Source organism: Salvelinus namaycush, chromosome 14 (genome assembly GCF_016432855.1).
Source record: "Salvelinus namaycush isolate Seneca chromosome 14, SaNama_1.0, whole genome shotgun sequence".
Classification (NCBI taxonomy): Eukaryota; Metazoa; Chordata; class Actinopteri; order Salmoniformes; family Salmonidae; genus Salvelinus; species Salvelinus namaycush.
The window spans coordinates 35,507,100-35,520,397 of NC_052320.1; the positions used below are offsets into that span (position 1 = coordinate 35,507,100).

Here is a 13,298-nt window from a genome sequence, read left to right on the forward strand (position 1 = left end):
GTTCTGCCCACAAATGTTCTATAGGATGGAGGTCAGGGCTATGTGATGGCCACTCCAATACCATGACTTTGTTGTCCTTAAGCCATTTTGCCACAAATTTGGAAGTATGCTTGGGGTCATTGTCCATTTGGAAGACCCATTTGCGACCAAGCTTTAACTTCCTGACTGATGTCTTGAGATTTTGCTTCAATATATCCACATAATTTTCCTCCCTCATGATGCCATCTATTTTGTGAAGTGCACCAGTCCCTCCTGCAGCAAAGCACCCCCACAACATGATGCTGCTACCCCCGTGCTTCACGGTTGGGATGGTGTTCTTCGGCATGCAAGCCTCCCCCTTTTTCCTCCAAACATAACGATGGTCATTATGACCAAACAGTTCTATTTTTGTTTCATCAGACCAGAGGACATTTCTCCAAAAAGTACGGTCTTTGTCCCCATGTACAATTGCAAACCGTAGTCTGTCTTTTTTATGGCAGTTTTGGAGCAGTGGCTTCTTCCTTGCTGAGCGGCCTTTCAGGTTATGTTGCTATCTTAGACACCCTTTGCCCGATTTTGATGAAACTTGGGTGAATGATGTGTCTTGACATAGAGATCCGTAATTTACAAAATTGTCTGATTGGCCCAAGGGGGAGGGGGCGGTGTGTGTGTGTGTGTGTGGGGTGTGTGTGTGTGTGTGTGTGTGTGTGTGTGTGTGTGTGTGTGTGTGTGTGTGTGTGTGTGTGTGTGTGTGTGTGTGTGTGTGTGTGTGTGTGTGTGTGTGTGTGTGAAAGAGAGAAAGACAAAGAGACAGAGAAAGTGCATTGTCTGCAATGGCACATTCTCTCTGGGTTGTGTGATTAGTGTGGAGGTTCTGGAAGGTTCTGGGAATAGCCCAGTAAACCAGGCTCTGGCAGCATGTGGGCTAAGGGCCATGTGGTGGAGAGGGCTCTGGGGTTGACCGTATCCGGGTGGGGTTTCACTTGTAAAATATGCATTTAGAAATCTGCAATCATGGAATCTGTGACACTATATTTCACTGCGGATGGTAGTATGACTGATGGTGGTATGGGAGCATCCCTATCCTGATGATAATCATTGGCTTCAGTGAAGACTGATCTGATCCGGAATCAGGGTTGAGACACGCAAGCTTTGACACACACCCCATCAGTATACTGACGCACAGCAAATTGGCCGGTGTTACCGACTGTTGATTTTTCAGTGTAACATTTCTTGTTTTGATTCAGGTTTTAAATGACCTATGGAAGTGTTAAATTAACACTAACTGGTGTAAAATAAGCCCAGTGTTGGTGTTAATAACCAGTGTTCAACCAAAGCCACGCCCAACATTATCATATTTCGCAGCATGCTTTATAGCTGGTTCATTTTTTTGTAATTGTTTGTTTCATTATCTATGTTTTTGCATGTATGTTGATTGATTAATTAATATTATGGCATTCAATATAAATAACATACATTTTTCATAAGATAGTCCAATTTGTTCCTTGGACTTATTGTACCCGTTACTGAAATGGTTGTTCCAGTTTAGATGATTTAGGTAGTCTCATATCTTGTCTTCACAACCTGGCAGTCATTCTGAATGCAGGTTGCTGATGAATAAAAATGCTCAATGTTGGATATAGCCACTCTGACGTGGTTCCAATAGGAATTACACATCACTTTGCAAGCCAGCATATTGTGACTTGTAGGCCTGAGGTGGCCTGTAACCCAGGAGTTTTAGGCCACTGTATTAGGGTAAAACTGGGCCCTCAAAATGAGACCTTTTGAAATATGTATTTTATTGTCTTGAATAATAAAACATTTATTAAAACCGATTCGCTTAGGATCTCACATGGTGAAGGCCACAGGACAGAAAAATGGATGAATGCAACAACCATGTCTCTGTCACTAACAAATACAGTCATGGGTGGTAATTCACTCGAAAGACACACTGGGAAATATGCAAATAACGCTTTACACTAAGTACTGTGTTAATTTGACACTGAAAAGTGTGGACCCTAATAGACACTGGACCAGTGTTAAATGTAACACTCTCAGTGTTGATTTAACACTAGATAATTTGCTGTGTGACATACAGACAACAGACAGTACTGTCTGTAGTAATAGATGATAGCAGACACATAACAGACTGGCTGTGTGAGTTTCATTGTGTTTTACAGTTGATTGACAGGCAATTACCTTCTCTTCCCCACAGTGACATTCTGAATGGCTCAGCGGTGTGTGTGTACCGCATGCAGGACGTGGTCCGGGCATACAAAGGAAACTTCTACCATAAGGAGGGACCACAGTACAAGTGGGCCGAGTACACAGGAAAGATCCCCTACCCAAGACCTGGCACAGTAAGTTCCCTTCTAATGAGTTGTCATTCCCTGTCCATCATTACTCACCATATTCTGATTCATCATGTAATACGAAATGTGCTGAGGACGAGGCTCTCTACCAATTAAAAGGAATGCAAGCACTGTCTTTGACCCAACTCTAGCTCAACAACAACTCTAGTACAATGGGCCAACTATTTTCTTCTCAACCTTAACTTACCCAACTCTAACCATATTATGTCCGACTCCATCCATGGCTTTGAATGCTTGATGCCAATACAACTCTCGCTCTCTCCCTCCAGTGTCCCAGCAGCACATACGGTAGCTACAGCTCTACCCGGGAGTACCCCGATGACGTCATCTTCTTCAGCCGTACCCACCCTCTGCTGCAGGAGGCGGTGCTTCCGCTGGGAGGGCGCCCCTTGTTGGTCAGGGTGGGAGTGCACTACAAGTTCAGCCGGCTGCTGGTGGAACGAGTAGAGGCCGTGGATGGACAGTATGACGTCCTGTTCATCGGGACAGGTGTGTGTGTGCGGGAAGAGGTTTTGTGAGTGTGTGTGTGTGTGTGTGCGCGTGTGTGTTTGAGTACATTACAAGCAGGAGTGTCCTCTGTGTTGCAGACTCCGGCCAGGTGCTGAAGTCTATCCACCTCCCTAAAGAACACGGTGTCTCCCAGGAGGTCACCCTGGAGCAGCTGCAGGTCTTCCAGGTACAACGTTGTATCCTTACTTTTTCATCTGTTGTGTCTTCTGTCCTCGGTTTTACTCAAACATGTTTTCCCCTCTCCCCCCACAGCACAAGTCACCTGTGACTACCATGACACTGTCCAAGAAAAAGGTAATAATGACCCCTCCCCCCCACACAGTCATCTCTCCACCTTATATCTTTACAAGGAGAGCTTCATCACCAGTTGCTATGGTAACCACCGAGGATGAGGCCTGGCTCACACTGAGATAGGGAGTCTACATACACACCAGTAAACATGCTCTGTAGCAGTCAGTCTCAGTCTTATGTGAACGTTGAACGTGTGAATCAGCGAAGGCATGAAACAACTGGTGGTTGTGGCTGCTGCTCTCTGAGCCACGTTGGAATGATCTGAATGTCTTTCTTCTCTGTTTTCTTTGTGCGTGCGTGGCTACAGCAGTGGCTGTTTGTGGGTTCTGCAGAGGGTGTGGCCCAGTTGGCTCTGTTCCAGTGTGAGTTGTACGGCCAGGCCTGTGCTGAGTGCTGCCTGGCCAGAGATCCCTACTGCACCTGGGATGGACACGCCTGCAGCCCCTTCATGCCCATCGCACGCAGGTTGGCCCGCTCAGCTCACACTTAACCCATTTATGAGCCAACACATACATTGTCAACCTAGCACTTCCCACAGTTATATTACTAAACATGACGTTATAAACTAAACGTAAAGTTTAAATGGAGTGAAAATTAAAGTTATTTTCTTTTTAAGTCTATGACATGCCAGCTTCCGTTCATATACCCAGTACTCACTCATCCAACACATGTAGCTATAAGCCTGCCCTACTCATATCAACATAGGCATGTGAACATGAATACTCACATTTCGTACATACTCTTATCTAACATGATGTCTTTTTTGATTCCCTCCCTCTGAAGGAGGAATGCTCGTCAGGTTGGTGATGAGGAGGATCCTCTGACCCAGTGTGTCATACAAGGAGGTGAGGAGGAACTGTCAAGCGCTGCACTCTCACAGACATACACTAGCTTAGGTTTCTATATACACTGAGTACACCAAACATTAGGAACACCTTCCTAATACTTCCCCCCCTTTTGCCCTCAGAACAGCCTTAATTGGTTGGGGCATGGACTACAAGGTGTCGAAAGTGTTCCACGGGGATGCTGGCCCATGTTGACTTCAATGCTTCCCACAGTTGTGTCAAGTTGGCTGGATGTCCTTTGTGTGGTGGACCATTCTTGACACACGGGAAACTGTTGAGCGTGAAAAACCCAACAGCTTTGCAGTTCTTGACACAAACCGGTGCGCCTGGCACCTACTACCACACCCTGTTCAAAGGCACTTATTTTGTCTAATCCCTCCCCTTCATCTACACTGACTGAAGTGGATATAACAAGTGACATCAATAAGGGATCATAGCTTTCACCTGGATTCACCTGGTCAGTCTATGTCATGGAAAGAGCATGTTTTGTACACTCCGTGTAGAGTAGACATTGTGACATTGTTCTCTGTCTCTATTCAGCCGGTCTGCAGGTGGAAGCAGAACAGAGGATGATGATGGTTGCAGAGGGTAACAGCACATACCTGGAGTGCCTGCCCAAATCCAGACATGCGGCCGTGACCTGGTACAAACAGGCAGGAGAGAACAGCCCTGAGCTGAATCAGGTGCATACTGACACACAGGCAATTACACGTGTGCACACACACATATGCACACACACGTATGCACACACATATGCACACATACACACACAGGTCTAAACACTCACACTCCTCTCTGTGTTGCAGTTGCAGTCAGGAGAGCAGCTGGTGGTGACAGAGAGAGGTGTTCTGATCAGTCGGGCCGAGACGGGTCACTCTGGTGTGTACCACTGTCAACTGGAGGAGCACGGCTTCCACTGGACCGCCGTCACTGTGCATCTGAGTGTGTGGAGCCCCTCCCGTGCCCTCTCCTGGTCCACCAGCAATCGCAACCCCAACTCCAGCCCAGACGCCTCCCAACCCTGGTACCAGGACGTCATGGCCCTCATCCACCCCAGCAGCCTGGAGCAGCACTGTCAGAGGCTGGGCTTCCGACGACGACGCAACCGCGACCAGGATCAGACCAAGGACAGTGACCACAAGACAGGGGGTGGCCCCAGGGGCGAGAGGCACAAACATGGAGGCCGAGGAGGAGGTGGAGGAGGTGGAGGAGGTGGAGGAGGAGGAGGAGGAGGAAGAGGAGGCGGGAGGAAGAGCAGGAGCAAACCCAAGCAGAGGTCTCCACGAAGCTCTTAGATGCTCCACTGCGTACAATGTGCTTTCTCCTGACTTACGCTCTCAAACACTGTCTCACTCTCACAAACACACACATACACATTTACAAAAACTCATATTCATGTAGAATGGGGACATAGGAGGCTCGGTGTGGGCTGGACTCAGAAGTGTGAATGTGGATGCGTAGCGTGTTGGATGAAGGATGTACAGCATGTCCAAGAGACTGGTAAAGAATATATTAAGGCGTGAAGAGGACCTGGAAGAATGTGGTGTCTCATAAGACAGAAAAAAAGGCCCTGAAGGTGAAGCTAGGATCTGTCCTAATGAAAGACAGAGAGGGAGTCAAAAGGACACAAGCATGTGAGAGAGACTTTAAGTGTCTTCGAGGTAAAAAATGTGTGATATGTCTTTGATGTAAAAAAAAAAAATATAAGAAAATTGCTACATTTTCCTTATTTAACTTTGTGTGTCATATTTATTTCTGTTTTGAATCAAACGGTTAGTTTCGGTAGTTGTATGAGGTCAGTTGTATTTAGTAAAAGCTCTGTGGTGTTCATTAGGCTTTCAACTCAAGCTTGACTCCTCACAACTGGCCTCATTGATGCCGGGTGTGTTTGACATTAGCGCACAGAGAAATGAAAAGGGGAAACTCCGAGTCAAACCAGCAAATCTGCCAAAATGAAGTGCAGCAAAGCTAAAGCACTTTTAATGCTGTAGAAAAATAAACGTTCGTTTCGGGCTCTGGAGCAGCTGCATGAAAGCAGAGAGGCTTTTTAAATGTGGCCAGACTTCTTTTACCACATAAAAGACGGAACCGATACTGAGCAAGGTCCTCGTTAGTGTGTGTGTGTGTGTGTTTTATTCCCTACCATAAAGTATGATGGAATCCATAAAGAAAGTATTTTAAAATGAAACATGTAATGTTTATGCTTTCCTCAATGACCTTGTTCAGATCCTTCCCTCATTCATTATATGCGCTTTTGTATTTCACTCTGTAGCCTATATTTACGTCTCTGTGCCAATATTTCTTTGCGAATGGAAATAAAATGTTTTCAATTGATCTCTCCCAAGTTAACGAGACACACGGTGTAGATACACAATTTTGCCAGTACGTTTTCTAACTTTGTCTTTTTTGTGGTGTAGGAAGCTTGTCCATCATCAATAAGACGCACACATGGATACGCAGACCCACACTAACACAGCGTGTGGAAACATGATAGATCTGGGTAGATGTAATCCATCGTCAACAACCCACATTTCCTCATCCAATATCTTCCAATTCAAAAATAATTCATTCGACATTAGCCTATGGGAAAAAAACGCAAACATTAATGAGTATATAGAAACAGTGAAATAGCCAAGTGCTTCTGACAAACAGGATATCCCGTCGGGTCTGAACTGAAAAAAAGGAAACCGCACATAAAACAATGTTCAGTGCGTTGGGATGGAGGGAGAGGTGGTTATGTTGAGGCGGGATCTCAATCACCATGGTTCAGATTTGGCTGAACGTCTTTGTCACGTTTGCCTTCTGTAAACTGCTCTCTCCGGAGCAGCACAGAACATAACATGCTTCAGGGCCTTCAGGTCTCCTCAAGTCCAACTAGGACTTCACCTAAATGGTAGTGAGATAGCGTTTAAACATATGGTATGTATATTGTTGTGTGTTTGCCTAGGTACTGGTGTCCTCTAAACAAATAAACAAATGAACGTACAATTTACAATGTTGGCTGTTGGCTCAGTATTTGAACACAAGTATTGTGACACTATAGAAAACAAAATACTTTCTGTGAGAAGAATTACCTCAGAGTCCTTGGGCCCTACGAGTTAGTGCTTGTAGCTTAAGGTTATAGCTGTGCAGACAGATATCCCCAGGGGTAGTCTGTGCATATCTGCTATGTTTCTCCCATCTTGAACATCACAAGATTGTAGCAGAGAGGGGCATGGGTGTGGCTCTCACAGCACAGCTGACACACTCTTGGCCATGTGGCAAAAATACCTAGGATAGGATAAAGCAATCCTTCTGACCCCCCCCCCCCCCCCCCACCCCCTTAAAAGATTTAGATGCACTATTGTAAAGTGGCTGTTCCACTGGATGTCATAAGGTGAATGCACCAATTTGTAAGTCGCTCTGGATAAGAGCGTCTGCTAAATGACTTAAATGTAAATGTAAATGTAAAAAGCTCCGTGACATCAGAAGTGAAGGGCAATGGTCTCTGTCTCCCTCTGTGGGGAAGAGAGATAAGTACATGGAGAACTCGGGTACGGATGCAGCCACTGAAGCAAAGCTCATAAGGGACAGATCAACATTTACTGAGGGCTGGTTCAACTCAAAATAAATAATGCTTCCCCCCACCCCCTCCAAAGTTAAAAATATTTTCACATGACCCTCCCCTTGCACTGCAAAATAAATTGAACACCCTCTCCCTCATAGAATTAGCAACGATGTCGCTCTTGCTGCGGGTGATTCCCTGATCCACCTCTACGCAGACGACACCATTCTGTATACATCTGGCCCTTCTTTGGACACTGTGTTAACTAACCTCCAAACGAGCTTCAATGCCATACAACACTCCTTCTGTGGCCTCCAACTGCTCTTAAATGCTAGTTAAACCAAATGCATGCTTTTCAACCGTTCGATGCCCGCACCCGCCCGCCCCACTAGCATCACTACCCTGGACGGTTCTAACCTAGAATATGTGGACAACTACAAATACCTAGGTGTCTGGCTAGACTGTAAACTCTCCTTCCAGACTCATATTAAATATCTCCAATCCAAAATCAAATCTAGAATCGGCCTTCTATTTCGCAACAAGCTTCCTTTACTCACGCCGCCAAACTTACCCTAGTAAAACTGACTATCCTACTGATCCTCAACTTCGGCGATGTCATCTACAAAATAGCTTCCAACACTGTACTCAGCAAACTGGATGCAGTCTATCACAGTGCCATCCGTTTTGTTACCAAAGCCCCTTATACCACCCACCACTGCGACCTGTATGCTCTAGTCGGCTGGCCCTCGCTACATATTCGTCGCCAGACACACTGGCTCCAGGTCATTTATAAGTCTTTGCTAGGTAAAGCTCCGCCTTATCTCAGCTCACTGGTCACGATAACAACACCCACCCATAGCATGCGCTCCAGCAGGTATATCTCACTGGTCATCCCCAAAGCCAACACCTTTGGCCGCCTTTCCTTCCAGTTCTCTGCTGCCAGTGACTGGACCGAAATACAAAAATCGCTGAAGCTGGAAACTTATATTTCCCTCACTAACTTTAAACATCAGCTATCTGAGCAGCTAACCGATCGCTGCAGCTGTACATAGTCCAGCGGTAAATAGCCCATCCAAGCTACCTACCTCATCCCCATATTGTTTTTATTTACTTTTCTGCTCTTTTGCACACCAGTATCTCTACTTGCACATCATCATCTGCTCATTTATCACTCCAGTGTTAATCTGCTAAATTGTAATTACTTCGCTACTATGGCCTATTTATTGCCTACCTCCTCACGCCATTTGCACACACTGTATATAGACTTTCTTTTTTTCTATTGTGTTATTGACTGTACGCTTGTTTATTCCATGTGTAACTCTGTGTTGTTGTTTGTGTCGCACTGCTTTGCTTTATCTTGGCCAGGTCGCAGTTGTAAATGAGAACTTGTTCTCAACTAGCCTACCTGGTGAAATAAAGGTGAAATAAATATATATATATAGAATTAACTCAAAATAACGTTTACGACCACAAATAACAATAACTGCAGCGACCCTGTGTTCATAAACGTGGATGTCGATTTTACCACTTCAGCATGCTTCGTGGCACAGTTGATGTCAGCATGCAGGGCTACGGGCCAGAAGGATGAGGGTTTGCAGACCACCACAGACGAGCTCCCTCTCCTTGCCTGTTTCGTTACACTACAATCAGAGCAGGCTGCAGACAATGATCAGCTAGAGGGAAATCAGATTATCAAACATTTTGATGCCATTTATATTTTTTCACCAACAGGTTTCTGTGCCAATGCACCACACAACCAATAAACAAAGCATACCGACTCCGGGCACTTCAATATCATGGTTTGTGTTTTCAAACAGCACAATAAATAGACTATATCAACCTCGACTAACAGAATATCCATCCCTCCCTACCTTGTAGGTTACCCAGTGTTGAAGGCTTGGCTTGACGATCTCTGAATGTCATTAAACTGTTTGGTGTTTTGTACAAGATGTCTCTTTCCATTCATCAATTGCACAGTTTGGATTGATAGATATTATTTGTCAGTAAAAAAATACATATTTACACAAAGTATTTTTAAAGTGACAGGGATTGCACAATAAAGTCTGGGACTTTTTTTTAACATAAATACATATACAATGACATAGATAGAGACAAAAAAAATGTAAACCTCCAGATGAGTATGAGGGGGGAGTTTAAGTCAAATTATTTCAAGCTTGGCTGGTAACTTACAGTGCATTCTGAAAGTATTCAAACCCCTTCACATTTTCCACATTTTGTTACATTACAGGCTAAATCATTCCCCCACCCTCATCAATCTACACGCAATACCCCATAAGGACAAAGCTAAACCAGTTTTATTTTTTAAATTTAGCAAATGTATAAAAAAATGTAAACTGAATTAGCACAATTACATAAGTATTCAGACCCTTTACTCAGTACTTTGTTGGAGCACCTTTGGCAGCGATTACAGCCTTGAGTCTTCTTGGGTATGACGCTACAAGACTGGCACACCTTTATTTGGGGAGTTTCTCCCATTACTCTCTGAAGATCCTCTCAAGCTCTGTCAGGTTGGATGGGGAGCGTCACTGCACAGCTATTGTCAGGTCTCTCCAGAGATGTTTGATCGGGTTCAAGTTTGGGCTCTGGCTGGGCAACTCAAGGACATTCAGAGACTTGTCCTGAAGCCACTCCTGTGTTGTCTTTGTTGTGTGTTTTGGTCAGTGTCCTGTTGGAAGGTGAACCTTCACCCCCAGTGTGAGGTCCTGAGCGTTATGGAGCAGGGGATCTCTCTGTACTTTGCTCCTTTCATCTTTCAGGTCAGGTGATGAAGTGGTGCCTCGTTTCCTCCAGACATGACACTTGGAATTCAGGCCAAGGAGTTCAATCTTGGTTTCATCAGACCAGATAATCTCGTTTCTCATGGTCTGAGAGTCCTTTAGGTGCCTTTTGGCAAACTCCAAGCGAGCTGTCGTGTGCCTTTTACTGAGGAGTGGCTTCGGTCTGGCCACTCTACCATAAAGGCCTGATTGGTGGAGTCCTGCAGAGATGGTTGTTCTTCTGGAATGTTCTCCCATCTTCACAGAGGAACTCTGGAGCTCTGTCAGAGGGACCATCGGGCTATTGGTCACCTCCCTGACCAAGGCCCTTCTCCCCCGATTCCTCAGTTTGGCCGGGCGGCCAGCTCTAGGATGAGTCTTGGCGGTTCCAATCTTTAGATGTTTGGGGCTACTGGTCAACCATGATGTGCAGGAAGAATCCAAGTGTCACTGAACTAGCACACTTGCCAGAGTCTTTAGGGTGTCTATAGCTAGGTTTCCATCCAATTGCCTACAGATTTTCATGTCCATCTTCATAAAAACAATATGTAATTTCAGAGTTTCCTTAAGGAAAACATGACTGTGAAGATTTTCCTTTACCGGACATTTGATAAATGTAATGGACATCCATATCCTACTTGGCGCAGCCAGCACCATCAATAAACGAGGGATGTTGGCCAAATGAGCCACATTGACGTGTCCTTAAAAACAGCCTATAACAAATTACAGGGGGGGGTTTAGACTACTTTCCTAAAACAATAATTGTCCACCTCACGGTTCAGCTGTCAGAGATTTGAGCACTAAATGTATCAGGGCATTGCATGCAAAGGCCTATAGGCTTAGGTATCTACTGTATGATATTCATATTTTAATAAATGTACAGTGAACGTCAAAAGTTTGGACACAGTTACTCATTCAAGGGTTTTTATTTTTTTGACTATTTTCTACATTGTAGACTAATCGTGAAGACATCAAAACTATGAAATAACACACATGGAATCATGTAGTAACCAAAAAAGTGTTAAACAAATCAAAAAATATTTGTATTATTGAGATTCTTCAAAGAAGCCACCCCTTGCCTTGATGACAGCTTTGCACACTCTTGGCATTCTCTCAACCAGCTTCATGAGATAGTCATCTGGAATGCATTTCAATTAACAGGTGTGCCTTTTTTAAAGTTCATTTGTGAAATTTCTTACTTCTTAATGCGTTTGAGCCAATCAGTTGTGTTGTGACAAGATAGGGGTGGTATACAAAAGATATCCCTATTTGGTGAAAGACCAAGTCCATATTATGGCAAGAACAGCTCAAATAAGCGTGAAGGAGTGAGTGAAGGATGTTTTGTTGCGAAATAGGAAGCCGATTCTAGATTTAATTTTGGATTGGAGATGCTTAATGTGGGTCTGGAAGGAGAGTTTACAGTCTAACCAGACACCTAGGTATTTGTAGTTGTCCACATATTCTAAGTCAGAACCGTCCAGAGTAGTGATGCTGGATGGGCGGGCAGGTGCGATCGGTTGAAAAGCATGCATTTAGTTTTACTTGCATTTAAGAGCAGTTGGAGGCCACGGAAGGAGAGTTGTATGGCATTGAAGCTCGTTTGGAGGTTAGTTAACACAGTGTCCAAAGAAGGGCCAGAAGTATACAAAATGGTGTCGTCTGCGTAGAGGTGGATCAGAGAATCACCAGCAGCAAGAGCGACATCATTGATTTACACAGAGAAAAGAGTATTCCCGATAATTGAACCCTGTGGCACCCCCATAGAGACTGCCAGAGGTCCGGACAACAGGCCCTCAGATTTGACACACTGAACTCTGTCTGAGTAGTACTTGGTGAACCAGGCGAGGCAGTCGTTTGAGAAACCAAGGCTGTTGAGTCTGCTGATAAGAATGTGGTGAAAGCCTTGGCTAGGTCGATGAATACGGCAGCACAGTATTGTCTTTTATCGATGGCCGTTATGATATCGTTTAGGACCTTGAGCGGGGCTGAGGTGCACCCATGACCGGCTCGGAAATCAGATTGCATAGCGGAGAAGGTACGGTGGGATTCGAAATAGTCGGTGATCTGTTTGTTAACTTGGCATTCGAAGACCTTAGAAAGGCAGGGTAGGATAGATATAGGTCTGTAGCAGTTTGGGTCTAGAGTGTCTCCCCCTTAGAAGAGAGGGATTACCGCGGCAGTTTTCCAATCTTTGGGGATCTCAGACGATATGAAAGAGAGGTTGAACAGGCTAGTAATTGGGGTTGCAACAATTGCGGTAGATAATTGTAGAAAGAGAGGGTCCAGATTGTCTAGCCCAGCTGATTTGTATGGGTCCAGATTTTGCAACTCTTTCAGAACATCAGCTATCTGGATTTGGTTGAAGGAGAAATAGGTGAGGCTTGGGCAAGTTGCTGTGGGGGGTGCAGGGCTGTTGCCCGGTGTAGGGGAAGCCAGGTGGAAAGCACGGCCAGCCGTGCAAAAATGCTTATTGAAATTCTCAATTATCGTGGATTTATCGGTGGTGACAGTGTTTCCTAGCCTCAGTGCAGTGGGCAGCTGGGAGGTCGTCCTCTTATTCTCCATGGACTTTACAGTGCCCCAGAACTTTTTGGAGTTTGTGCTACAGGATGGCAATTTCTGTTTGAAAATACTAGCCTTTGCTTTCCTAACTGCCTGTGTATATTGGTTCGTAACTTCCCTGAAAAGTTGCATAACCCGGGGGCTATTCAACGCTAATGTAGTACGCCACGGGATGTTTTTGTGCTGGTCAAGGGCAGTCAGGTCTGGAGTGAACCAAGGGCTATATCTGTTCCTGGTTCTACATTTTTTGAATGGGGCATGCTAATTTAAGATGGTGAGGAAAGCACTTTTAAAGAATAACCAGGCATCCTATACTGACGGAATGAGGTCAATATCCTTCCAGGATACCCGGGCCAGGTCGATTAGAAAGGCCTGCTCGCTGAAGTGTTTTAGGGAGTGTTTGACAGTGATGAGGAGT

General features: G+C 44.9%; 1 protein-coding gene across 1 annotated transcript in view; it reads left to right on the forward strand.

Annotated features, from left to right (window-relative positions):
* LOC120058723 (semaphorin-3ab-like) overlaps window positions 1-6,488 on the forward strand; it is a 28,088-nt gene extending 21,600 nt beyond the window's left edge. Inside the window, exons 10-18 of the mRNA XM_039007466.1 lie at window positions 2,195-2,339; window positions 2,621-2,840; window positions 2,939-3,027; window positions 3,114-3,155; window positions 3,460-3,617; window positions 3,936-3,997; window positions 4,538-4,680; window positions 4,804-5,200; window positions 6,415-6,488. Coding sequence (XP_038863394.1) covers window positions 2,195-2,339; window positions 2,621-2,840; window positions 2,939-3,027; window positions 3,114-3,155; window positions 3,460-3,617; window positions 3,936-3,997; window positions 4,538-4,680; window positions 4,804-5,200; window positions 6,415-6,488 — 1,330 coding nt within the window. The remainder of the gene's footprint in view (window positions 1-2,194; window positions 2,340-2,620; window positions 2,841-2,938; window positions 3,028-3,113; window positions 3,156-3,459; window positions 3,618-3,935; window positions 3,998-4,537; window positions 4,681-4,803; window positions 5,201-6,414) is intronic.
* Window positions 6,489-13,298: the final 6,810 nt, after the last annotated feature.